The following is a 13042-nucleotide window of genomic DNA, read 5'->3' as shown; positions in this document are numbered from 1 at the left end:
TCAGCAGGACATTATCGTTTAGGTCCTTATCTAAAGCTTGAGAAAAGTGGCCCCATGGGGAACCTGTTAGAGCTCATAATACAAACGATAAATCCCAAGAAGGAACTGGATCCTTATTGTGGTCTGATTCGATTGGAAGAATCGACCTATAAGATCTATGGAAGCCAAGTGCTTTCCTAGTAGTGCTGATAGTGCCGACACCTGTACCATCAGTGAGCTAGAGCCCAGTCCTAGCTCTGACCCTCTTTCAGGAACTCCAGAATTGTCGGAGTAGCAGGTTCCAAGAAGCTTATATTTTGGTGTTGACACCACTGATGGAATCCCTGTCAGATTCTACGGTACACTGTAGAAGTCGTTTTCATCCTTGCCGCCATCCTGGGTTTGTACCACCTTGTATGACAGCCCTCAGGATCTAAGCAATTCCAGCTCAACCTTCATCCGAGTAGGATACAGAGCCGCACTGTGGTAGATCAATCCCATCCAGTCACATGAGAAGGATTGCCCCTCAGACTGAGGCAAAACTATTCCACCATGCAGGAGGTCTGTTGTCCGTGAGTAGTCCACAAAGTCCAGGCGTCCAGGGAATTGCCCTGCTACCCTTCAGTATTCCTTTTGAAAACACATCCTTATCTTTGCTAAGTACATCTCTAACCCTCCATATACAGTCATCGAGTTCCAACACTGTGCTGGCTGGGACCGATTAATAACCTTGTGAGACACTAGCACAGAGATAGGTTTATGTGTCTGGTTCCTAAAAAGTACACGTTATCATCGGGGTTGTGTGGCCTCCTCTGATCAGAGGGCCACTAAATGAGTTATTGTGTTCCTACACAAAGTACCGAAACATTCATGGGTTTTTTTCCATATGAACTTCTAATACATTTTTGTTTGCAACTTAACTTGAGGACCAGTATCTTCCCTCTCGTGTCTCTTTTGCCTCAGTAACTGCTCCCCAATTACTATTTTACCATATGGAAGGGGTTAAGCATTGCTCTGCTGATCTCTGCCAGGAAAGGTGATAATGCTGATCTCTGCCAGGAAAGGTGATAAGTGCTTCCTTCAGCTCCTCACTGATTGGTCAGTAGGATAGCCAATCAGTGTTAACGACTCATAGTTTGACACTACTGTGCCAGTTTCACAATTAAAATATAGGGGAATTTTTCTTTGCTGTCCCTTACATTAGAACGCATTTCTAATTGTAAATGATGCTCATAGTTCTCTTCAAAACGTACAGCGGCACATAATAATCACACTGGTGGAATTAGTTGGATGAGTAGAGATCAGGCGAATTGTAAAGAAAATCGATCCATTATGTTTTTGTGCAAAATTAGTTAGAAATATTGTGTTATTTTGTTTGTTTTTAAATAGGTGTGAAATGTTGCACATTTTTTAACTTTTTTTTCTTCAAAATTCTGCATAGAGAAATTGTTCTGTCATATTTACACACAAAAAAATAAGTCACATGACCAGTATGACAAACATTAGTCATCTAATTTATCTGCAATTTTTGTTCTTGTTGTTGAAAAAAAGCAAATTTTGCAAGTTTGCAATTAGTTCGCACATCCCTAGGTGACAGGGACAACGCTGTGCAAGATGACCAGGTCCTATGGGCCAGCAGAGAAAACCCATGCAGGGTGCCTATTTTAGGTCACATTTAAGATGGCTGCCTGCATCTTACATATTTCCTCTCTCTTCATCATGAACACTAAGGCCGAGTCCATGCTCCCTGCTTGCTCGCTGAGGCTCAGGGAAAGCGGGTGCTTTCCCTGGCCTTGCGGTTGCTTACCGCACGCGCCGTCAGGGGGCGGGCGCGTCACTGGCAGGGGGCGGGCCAATGACGTCACGGAGCTGGTTCACCCTCATTGGGCGAACCGCTCACGTGACCGGCCTGTCGCGCCGGCAAGTGGGGGAATTTTAAATTCCCCTAAGACCTGCGCAAGCGCGCGGAAGCGCAGGTGAGCCCCTACTAAAGTCGCTCTAATTGCGGCTGTAGGGCCTCAGTGCTGAGCGGGAGCACGCTTCCGCCAGCAAGCAGTAAACATGGCCGAGGCCTTACATTTGTTTAGCATCCACAGTGCTGTTTTGAATTTATTTTATCCATGCTCTTGTGTAGACAAGGAGACTGTTGGGACAGTACCACATGTGGCCAGAGAGTGGCTTTGAAAAGTGAATTTCATAAAATACACACTCGAAAGCCGCAGACCTAGGTGTTTTTTTTTTTTTAATAAATCAGTTCTGTACTATGAAAAAATACATGTACCATTTTTTTTTTTTAAAAACAATTCAGAATGTCATTTTTAATGTAAACAAGCATGTTTTGTTTCTATAGCAACCATTTACAAAGTCACATCCACATCCTTCCTCTTCTGAAACAGACTCTGGCACTCCCCTTTTTGAGCCCTGTCCTCACTCTAGTAGTGCACCAATTGTATCTGATCACATGATCTTCCCAATAGTACTCTGTCATAATAATATGCAAATACATTCCACTGACTGCAGAATATTCGTCTGCAGCCATTTAGTGAGCCTCTGAACCGAATCTTCATTGATCTATCACAGGAGAACAGATCGATCGGCAACTTAGCTAATTACTTATTATTGTGTGGATTGTATTAATACACATATTAAAGGGGGGGGATTAAATAAAAAAATAAAAAATGGCAGCTTGGACAGCTGCTTTAAGTAAAGTCATACAGTATCTCCGGTACTATTATATCAGAATAGTTATTAGCATTACTTTACCGTTTGTTTCAGGGCTACTCCACCTATACAAGAAATTGCAATTATTTCCCATGAACGAGGAATTCCCTGTAAGTGCTGTCATAAGCTCACATTGATTAAGTCCCTGCAGTATGTATGTATGTAGCGCCATCCATGTACATAGCGCATTACAGCAGTAACACACATGACCTAATAGGAGTAAGTGCTTCATACATAAAAATAGACATTAGGAAAAAGTCTCTGCCCTGAAGAGCATACAATCTAATCCTTTGTACTAGTTATTCAAGACCAGCTCTACCTATTATACCAATTTATGTCAATGTGTCAAAGCCAAGGTGAGCTCCAATGACTCCTGCAACCATTGATTGTACCACAAAACCTTCAGCTAGTGTGATCAGCTGGGGAATTGGTAACACATTACAGCTCAACCCCCTTATAACGCTGTGCTTGGGGTCCAAAGAATCACATCGCGTTATAAGCGGATCGCGTTAGACATAATGTACAATTCTATGCATTGTACAATAAAGTATTTAAGATACCAATAATCGTGTTGTAAAGTGTTCATAAATACAGAAATTGGGAGCCACACTTGCATCGCGATATAAGCGGATTCGCGTTGTAACGGGGTTGAGCTGTACTTACAAATAAAATACAGATGTTATACACTTTTTACACACAGGGGAAAACATGCATCCTGCTGAGCATACAAAAACCCTCACCTGCTCTCCTACTTTTTACCTAAGTGACAGAGAAAGTGCCTCATTGCCACATTGCCAATATAGACACAAAGCATCAAGATTGTTTGGTGTGTGGCAAAGGTTGGGTGATACCCATCTATGTATATCTTTATTTAAATAGCGCCCACAGTGTACTCAGCGCTTTACATAGAAACAATACAGTGAATTATAAAACAAGTGCAACAAAGTAAGACAATAGGAAAGGAAATACCTGCAATCCCTTACAATCTAAGTGGTATGTAGGGAGACTTGCAGAGACAGCAGGTGAGGGAATAAATGCAGTAGATGTCAGTGCTTGGACACAATGGTTGGTAGGAGCAGTGTGGGTGTGAGACAATAGCCATCTAGGCTACTGAAGCGTTTCATTGAGTTTTAAGGCTTGACTTAAAGGTGGGGAGAGAAGGTGCTTGGCGTATACCGAGTGTGAGGGAGGTCCACAGGTAAGGTGCAGTTAGGGGAAAAGGTTTAAGGCGAGAGTGAGACAAAGAGAAGACAGTTATGGGTAGAGCGCAAGAGACAAGCAGGGGCATAACGAGAGATCAAAGCTGATATGTAGGAAGGAGCAGATTAGTGGAGAGCCTTAAAAAAGGAAAGGAGAACTTTGTAGGTTATCCAAAATTTGATGGGAAGACAAGAAAGAGATCTTTAAATAAAAAAAAGAAGGAAGAGGCAATCCATGCGTTTTTGTTGTTTTTCCCCCAAACAGGATTGAAGCAGGGGGTTCTCACGGGAGACCAGGTATTTACAGCTTTTAAACCGGGAACATAACATTGACCAAACAAGGAGGTAAAATAAATTGTGATTTATTCCTTGGAAACAGACATACCCACAATGGATTATAATATACAATGGAAAAAACACTTACTGGGGGATCTGGGCTAAAAAAAAAAAACCTTACCTAGCTCAAACAGTCCATAAAACAAAGTCTTTAGGTTACCGGGGTTTAGCCCAAAAAGTCCTGGAATTCCAATCGGCAGGCAGGTAGTTCCAGACGCCACCGCTGTAGCTCTTCCGGAGATGCCAAAATCCCTTGACCAGGAGATAGTACCATACGTCCTGGTACTCTTTTCGGCATGTACTCCCAGCCGCGACCGCTACGTTCTCTTTTCAGAACGTGGCCCCGAAAAGTGGGACTTAGAAAATTTCTTGTCTTGAAATTTCTGAAGCCGGCTCGCGTCTATTTCTCCAAGAGCATCTTTTGGTGTTTTTGAATTTGCCGCTGCTGTCTTGGCGCTTAGAATCTGAGGACCGAATTGGCTGCTGGCTTTCTTATAGTATTTCAGTCCCATTCATGAAATACTCCAGCCAATCAGAGCATGGAAGAATTCCTACCAGCCAATCAGAGGTTTGCTAGTCAACTGAAGCCGGGCAAGGATGGAGTCGAAATCTGACAGGGGCAGGCACCAACTTGGCACCTCTGCCACCTGTGAGTCAGAAGTCATCCGTGGAGTGAGGCCCCGTTCACAATGCGCACTTCGTGACGTGCGCACGCGCGTCACCGACCCCTGGCAGCCAATGGTAGTGTTCAGTCTTGAAACTACCATTGGCTACAAAGTGCGACGTCGACGCTGCTGCAATTGCGGGAGTCTTTTCAATCTGTGATCTCCGGCTGCAGCAGCGTAACGTCAGTTTCAGCAGCCAATCAATGCCCAGGCGTTTTACATTAATTGGCTGCTGAAATTGTGAGGGGGGGGGGGGACACACAAGGGAAATGAATAAATAAAATAAAAACTAGCTTCGGGGTCATGCCCCCCCCCCTCCGCGACCCAACTCCTGCAACTTGGGCAGAGATCGCTGGGCTGCAGGAGCACGCAGCGGAGGCGTGCATGGAAGCACGGCCGTAGCAGGCAGTGTGAGCTCGGCCTTAGGCGTCTCAAAGTCTGGGCAAATGGTACAGTAGTCCGATGACTTCCATTCATGCCAGGACAAGGGTACTTGAGTGTAACTCCTGCGCCCAAATGGCTTTAACACCTTGGCAATCTCTGTGGCTTTCAACTCCGGGATCCGAGCAGACTCAGTGGAGCCAGGCTTGGTAGCCACAGGGTCTCTCGGAACCACAGACTTTGAAATCCCCAGCTCATATACAGTACATAAACATATACCATGATACACTGTCAGAAATAAAAATATTTCCCAAGTCCTTCTTTTCTTAGCTTTGACTGAAAAGACGCGCACGTTCAGTTTCAGCACTCCTAGACCTTCTTATAAGAAAATGTGTAAAAAGTTGAACCAAATAATGCTCAGGTTCAAGCTCACAATTACTTTTCTAAAACACATAGGAATTTGGACTTAAACATAAAATCAGCTTACAACCTTATTGATGGTTGAAGCACCCCAAACCTCTATATTGGGTTCTGGTGATTGGGGCACATACTGGGGGACTCCCATTAACATAGGACCTAAGGGGATATTAGGGCAGGTTTAGGGGGAATATAAGGAACTCAGTTTTAGACATATTAAGTTTAAGGCGGCGGAGCACAATCCATGAGGATATAGCAGGAAGCAATCCGAGACTTGAGACGGTATTGCAGATGTGAGGGTAGGAATGGATAGATATATCTGCGTATCATCTGCAATATATAATACCTAAGGCCAAAAGACTTGATGAGGTCACCAAGGGATAGTGTGCAGAGAGAAAAGGAGGGGTCCCACAACAGAGACCTGAGGTAAATCAACAGGCGGATAAACAGCAGATGAAGACGTTAGCAAAAGCGATGGGGGAGGTAAAATGAAAACCAGGAGAGTTGCAGATACCAAGAGAGTTTAGAATATGAAAGATAAGAGTGACAGTATAAAAAGCAGCAGATATCGAGTAGGATTAATACAGGAAAGTGACCTTGGGATTTAGCTTCCTATAGATCATTGGATACTTTAGTGAGCACAGTTTCTGTTGAGTGAGCTTTACAAACGCCAGATTGTAAAGGGTTCAAGAGGGAATGGGAATTAAGGAAATTGATCATATGGGAGAACAAGAGATGTTCTGTAATTTGGCAACAAACGGCAGGAGGGATACAGAGCGGTAGTGAGTAAGGCATGTAGGGTCTAGGTTATTTTTGAGAATGGGTTTGACCACTGCATGCTTAAAGGAAGAGGGAAAAATATCAAAGGTCAGGGAGGAATTGAAGATGTGGATGGTGGTGGTGTCTTTCACTATGTTCAATGTGTAACTAGTATAAACGTATGGAGTCTCCTTTATTATTTTCAGTATGTCAGGTATGTGCCCCTATAGTGGTAGACCCAATGATAATGCTGTTATAAGAGGACTCCAAGCCATACGGACCTTCCTGGACCAACTGTGTTGGATCTAGGAAAGTATTCTCTATGAAAACCTATCCTGTCTGGAAGCAATAAAGAATGTCAAGTTATTGTTCAATTAAAAGGCTCTGGCGCCCTTTATCAGCTTCAACATCTACATCTACCTCAAAGCTTACACATCCAGCCTGCCGGGCACTAGCCCCTGAGATCAAGGTAAAGAGAGTCCAATGCACAAAACCTGCACTTCTTTATTCACCTGTGCAGCCACTCCTTTTTGAGCTGGGCAAGGAAAGGGGTTACACACCGTTAGCAGGGAGGCGTGTGTAGGTGTGTATATGGGCAGGTCCAGGATTAGTAGAGATATCCCCAACAGCCAGGACCAGGAGGAAAGGAGGAAGAAGAGGAGGTAGGAGGTGAGACGAGGATTTGCTGGGGTGATTTTTATTGGAGGTGTGCAGAAGTAACTGGGATGAAAGTAAATCGTGGTGCAATGCATGGGAGAGGCAGAGATGTGGATAGAAGTTGGAAACAATAGAACAGTTTACCAAGGAGTGGTGAAACAGCAGAACAATATGGAGGGTATATTGAGATGCAGCGCGGGTTATAGGGAGGAACTGCACTTATACCTACTTTTACGTGCAAAAATGTTGAAGGGTCTGCTCTTAATTCGTGTAAACGTCACAGATCTCACTCCCAACTATTTTACCTCCCCGAACAATGTGTACGTGATGGCTCTTTCAAAATACAACCATTTTGAACTTACCCTTTAACTGAAAAAGCCTTTGAGTGTTCAATAAAATGCTATGACAGCAAAAAGAAAAACAAAACTAGGACCGGTCATGGAAATGCTACTGCTTCTTAACGTCCATGGATAACATTTGCACACAGCACTGTTTCCTTCCCCAGCTTTCCCTTTACAGTATGCACCGACTCAATACATGTTGGCAGAGGCCCCTGTACCTCCTTCCCCCCACGTGGGGGATCAGCAGAGGAAAGCACTTCCTCTATGGCCGGGTCCAACTTCCAATTGTAGGGGGGTGGGGGGGAGAACCTCGCATTGCTCTATTTCTGCATTTCCTATAATCACTATAAAAAAAAAAATGACGATGACTAAACCCCACAGATAATATTAGTAGCAATATCGCATGCAGTGGCCGCAAACGCCATGGGGGTTTTCTTTGTGTTGCAGCCAGGAGCTCCCTCCTCCCCCTGGGAGGCAGGATGGTTTGGCCGGGGATGTGTGCCTGTGTCCTGGGTTCCGGATGGACGGGGCGTGCGCTGGGGTATGGCGCCCTGCATGAGGGCGAGGACTCTGAGCAAAGACGATGTTAACTATAAACTGCATTTCAGGATGATCAACGAGCAGCAAGTAGAGGATATCACCATCGATTTCTTCTACAAGCCCCACACCATCACCCTCCTGACCCTGTCCACTATCAGCCTCATGTACTTTGCCTTCACAAGGTAAGTGGGGGGGAGGTGTACAGGGTAGGGTGTGTATTGCCTTCTTGTGTGAGCCCAATGCAGAGCATCCGGCAAGCCCCTGATGGCACTTAACAGTATTATAGAGAGCTTGCACTGCACTCAGCCAAAATGCATGCAAAATCAGATCTTTATGTGGTTCAATTGATTGTATGCTTCCCCCCCCCCCGAGATAAGGGAGTATCTGTGCCAGGGAGCTTGCAATCTAATGGTGAAGTTTAGCACAATCAATTACACGTCAATACAAATGTTGCATTTTGCGTGCTGGAGTGATTGGTTCAGTAATGGGCCCTGCATTTTTTTTTAAACCTGTTCAGTGCCATGTATTCTTGACTAGCACTGAATGAGTGTACTGTGTGCATTATTGGGTGAACTTAAGTTTGACATTGAAATATACGTGGAGCTGTAGTCTGCAAAGTGTGATATAAATCGCAGGTATGTTTCTGCCTTTCCTACCATTTTCCTATTTTCATTTTTTGAGAGGTGACTGGTACAATGCAGTGTTTGATTAGCTCTTAGTTCTTTGGTAGGCTGACCAGATGGCTACAGATTGCCAAGGTTCAAAACGTCCTGTTTTTATTGAATCTCGCATCAATAGCCTCCCCCTGGGTAATCTGTATTGAATTGTATAGGAAATGAGCTTTGTGCTTAGCGCATGTCGCCATCTGGTCACCCTGAGGGATGTGTGTTTTTTTTTTTTTATTGTATTCATTTCCATTTCTGCCTATTTTTCCTTTCCAGAGACATTTGTACTCTGTCATATTTACTGTTAAACCAATATTTATTTGGGTCTTTCTGATGACCATAGTGAAGTGACATCTGTATGACATGGTCTACAGCAAATGAAAGAATCACTTGTGAGCATACTCCCATGTCTCAGGCACATCTGTAACCCTGCTTGTCACCATTATCTCCAAGCTCAGGGGTGTGCAAACTTACCTTCATGTGTCCCCCTTTCTTCCCTCTGGCTCGCGCACCCCCCACCCCCCCTGCACGGCTCCGGCGTCAAATAACGTCGCGGGGACATGGCGGCGTCAAATGACGCGTCACTGGAACCAAGGTAAGTTAAGATGTTACAGAGGCCTTGTGCGATCTCCAGCATTTATTTTAAATGCCTTCGGGGAAGCGTGGGGCCTCTAACAGTCGCGACCCTTCCCCCCCCCCCATACAGTGCTTTCACTGCAGCCAGGGATATCTTCTGGGAAGTAATATACAAATGAGCACACTGTCACCTTTAACTCCAACTCAATTTTGATATGGTCCCCTATAAGCATATGCCTGCTGAATTACTCAATTTTTCAGCACAGCCTGGGTTAAATGCATAGCCAGTGAACCTACTCACATACAGGCGTTTTGACATTTTGTGTCTCATTAGTATGAGGCTGGCTATTCTGGCTTTGCCAATTGAAGCTGGGATAGGTTTCAACAACACCAATAAGTTTTATGGTGGGTTAATAAAAAATAAAAGTGGCCAAAACCTTCATCGTATAGCACAGGGGAGCGCAAACTTTTTGTGCTGCGCCCCCCTGTCTCTCTGCCCCCGGCTCTCGCGCCCCCCTGCCTTCCTTCAGACGCGTCAGATGACGCTGCGTGGGCGTGTGACGTCAGGTCACATGGTGCCGCGGCGTCTATTGACGCCGCGTTGCCATGGCGACGCAACACAGACGGCTGAATCCCGGTAAGTAAACAGTTGCAGGGGCCTCACGCGATCCCCCGGCATTTAATTTAAATGCCTGGGGGAAGAGCGCGGGGCCTCTGCAACTGCCCGCGCCCCCCCAGCACAATCTTCCGCCCCCCCTGGGGGTCGCGCCCCCCACTTTGCGCACCGCTGGTATAGCATACAGCAAATGGAAAAAAATCACTTGTGAGCACATCACATCTCAGACTGGTCTGCAACCCCGCTTGTCACTGTTATCTCCTAACATATAATGATAATAGCATGTTCTTGTATAGCGCTGCTTGTTTTACGTAGCGCTTTACAGAGACATTTTGCAGGCACAGGTCCCTGCCCCGTAGAGCTTACAATCTGTTTGTGGTGCCTGAGGCACAGGGAGATAAAGTGACTTGCCCAAGGTCACAAGGAGCTGACATAAGGAGTGAAAACAAGTGCCCTAAATAATAAATGTGCTGATCTCTGAAGTCTGTCACTTCACAGATCAATACATTTATTATTACGTCACTTGTAAGTTTCAGACCGGGTGACACTTGGAAAAGCACCATAAAATTGATGTGCAGAACTGTTTATATTGTTTTGTATGTAGATATAAAGTTTTATTAAACATTGGTGCGTAGTGAGGTTTAGCAGTTTTAACTGTTGAATAAGCTCTAGTAGTGGTTTTTTTTGCAGGGTATTAATGGTGGGACTTTTTTCTTGTCTCTTTGTTTTTGTTGCCAGAATGGCAGCTTGGGCAGGGAGGATGGAGAAATGGAAGATTGACAGGGTAACAGGGCTTTAGACCTAGTGTATAGTTGTAATCCAAATGCTACAGCATGTTTGTCTTCATTTAACCCAGAGGCTGTTGATTCACTGTGGGCTGATCGCATCAACATTTATTTTATTTATTTATTTATAAAATATTTTACCAGGAAGAAATACATTGAGTTACCTCTCGTTTTCAAGTATGTCCTGGGCATAGAGTTAAGACAAATAATACATGGTTACAAATACAGTTACATAAATGAACAGGGTATACATTATATACAAGACATTGCATGCACAGTTAAAGAAAATATATATTATGGGCGTATGAAACAGTTACAGACCAGATTAAAATGTGAGACAGCCTTAGATTTGAAAGAACTTAAACTGGTGGTGGATGTAAGAGTCTCCGGTAGGTTGTTCCAGTTTTGGGGTGCACAGTAAGAGAAGGAGGAACGGCCGGATACTTTGTTGAGCCTTGGGACCATGAACAGTCTTTTGGAGTCTGATCTCAGGTGATAAGTGCTGCATGTGGTAGGGGTGAGGAGCTTGTTCAGGTAGCTGGGTAGCTTGCCCATAAAGAATTTAAAGGCAAGACAGGAAAGGTGAACTTTGCGCTTAGACTCTAGTGTTGACCAATCTAGTTCTTTGATCATATCGCAGTGATGTGTGTTGTAGTTGCAGTGGAGAACAAAACGACAAATTGACTTGTAGAGGGTGTCAAGTTTGCTAAGGTGGGTTTGAGGTGCCGTACCATATGCTATGTCTCCATAGTCAATAATTGGCATTAGCATCTGCTGTGCGATACGCTTTCTGACCAGGAGACTTAGGGAGGATTTGTTCCTGTAAAGTACCCCTAGTTTGGCATAGGTCTTTGTTGTCAGGGTATCAATGTGCATCCCGAATGTTAAGTGGGAGTCAAACCATAAGCCCAGGTATTTAAAACTAGTGACAGGGGTTAGGGTGGTGTTAGCGTTGGTTCTAATCATGATCACTATTAAAACCCTGTTGTCATGAAACACCGGCTTACAATCGCGAACCATGTCTTAGGTAGTTCAGGAATCGTGTGTGGTGTTTGTTTTTTTGTTTTGTTTTTTAATGCAAACTCTTTTTTTGGCAAATAGAAACAGGATTTGACGGCAGATGAGTTAGACCACGCTTATAGTTCGCGTGACGGTTGACGTCACCCGTCGCCGCTAGCGAAAGTTGTAATTCGCTTTGCGGCGACTTCACGGGTGACCAGATCATTGGTTCAGAGGCTCTCACGTGGCGACAGCCTCTGAAAAATCAAATTTGACCGGGTTCCAAATTTCGCGTCGTGCTTACTATCGGCGCACGCAACGGCGGCAATACATTTGTTTTCGGGCGACGTCGCTGGCACTATACGTGCAGCCTTACTTGGGCTCCACCTTGTCTGCCCATTTTCCCATCAGCTGTAAAACCTCAGACCCTATTTAATCTGTGGCTATCAGTCTATGTGTAGGAGTGGGAAAGACAAGAACCCTAAGTGATGCACTCAACTCTACTAGATGACAATAATACATTGTTTATTAATATATATTGGAGTAAACATAGAAAAAAGTTAAAACCTAAACGATGTACTTGGGAAAACCTAAATGTGGATCTCTCCTAATGGTCAAATGGCATAGGTATACACCTTTAAATAGCCATTCATGCTGAACATGACTTGCAGTTTAATGTGAATATGTATCACACAGCACTTGAACATAATAGCTCTTAATATGGACACTTTGTTACATCCCTAAAGGATAGTGGTACATATACATTGTAATCCTAAAGAGCAATGAGATACAGTGATAGCTGGGAGCACTAGTTAAGTTGACACTATATATAGTAATGTCTGTGTGTTGCACATGGCATTGGTGCCTGCACAAATAAGCTTAGTGCAATCCCAAACAGAGAGGAACCCCAGTGATTGTAAACAAAAATATCTGGGGACAAGCGTCGCTATGAAGCAGGTGTTGGTAAGTACAGAACCCTATTTGCCAGTATGGTAGTCCAGCTGGGCGTATGCACACCCCAGTCTACTTACATACACCCAATGTAGTAGTATACCGACAGACACTTCCTGTTAGGTAGCAATAGCTCTGCATCCACTCGTAATCAGCTCTGACCAGCACAGGATAGAAAGATCTAATAGTCCCTATCAATTGCTAGTGGGATCCACATCTGTGACCCACATCAGAGTTTAACTGCCAAGTTCCTATTCTAGCTGACCAGAGACAAACTCATGTGAGTTTGCAGTACACTCGATGTCGCTATGACGTCATAGCGACTCACAGGAGTTTGTCTCTGGTCAGCTAGAATAGGATAGAATAGAATTAGAAAAACTCCTCGTTAGTAATATAAGACTCTGGTGGGACATTACCTCACTAGAGAATTATATTAGATGTGACAGAATTCCTAG

At 44.3% G+C, this 13042-nt stretch overlaps 2 protein-coding genes across 7 annotated transcripts in view; one reads left to right on the top strand and one right to left on the bottom strand.

The window, feature by feature from the left end:
- Positions 1-7712, bottom strand: part of MTERF3 (mitochondrial transcription termination factor 3) — a 76719-nt gene extending 69007 nt beyond the window's left edge. For both annotated transcript variants that reach the window (XM_075582680.1, XM_075582681.1), the window contains exon 1: positions 7477-7712. The gene's annotated coding sequence lies outside the window, so the exon portion shown is untranslated. The remainder of the gene's footprint in view (positions 1-7476) is intronic.
- PTDSS1 (phosphatidylserine synthase 1) overlaps positions 1-13042 on the top strand; it is a 114877-nt gene that overhangs the window by 59185 nt on the left and 42650 nt on the right. For 2 of the 5 annotated variants that reach the window (XM_075582677.1, XM_075582675.1), the window contains exon 3: positions 8064-8177. In XM_075582677.1, coding sequence (XP_075438792.1) covers positions 8064-8177 — 114 coding nt within the window. Of the gene's footprint in view, positions 1-7030; positions 7127-7945; positions 8178-13042 lie in introns of those variants that run through there. The other 3 variants (XM_075582678.1, XM_075582679.1, XM_075582674.1) reach the window with 3 other exon arrangements.

Source organism: Ascaphus truei, chromosome 2 (genome assembly GCF_040206685.1).
Source record: "Ascaphus truei isolate aAscTru1 chromosome 2, aAscTru1.hap1, whole genome shotgun sequence".
Lineage (NCBI taxonomy): Eukaryota > Metazoa > Chordata > Amphibia > Anura > Ascaphidae > Ascaphus > Ascaphus truei.
Note: the sequence above shows the minus strand (reverse complement) of the source record. Positions and strands in the feature narration are given on the sequence as shown.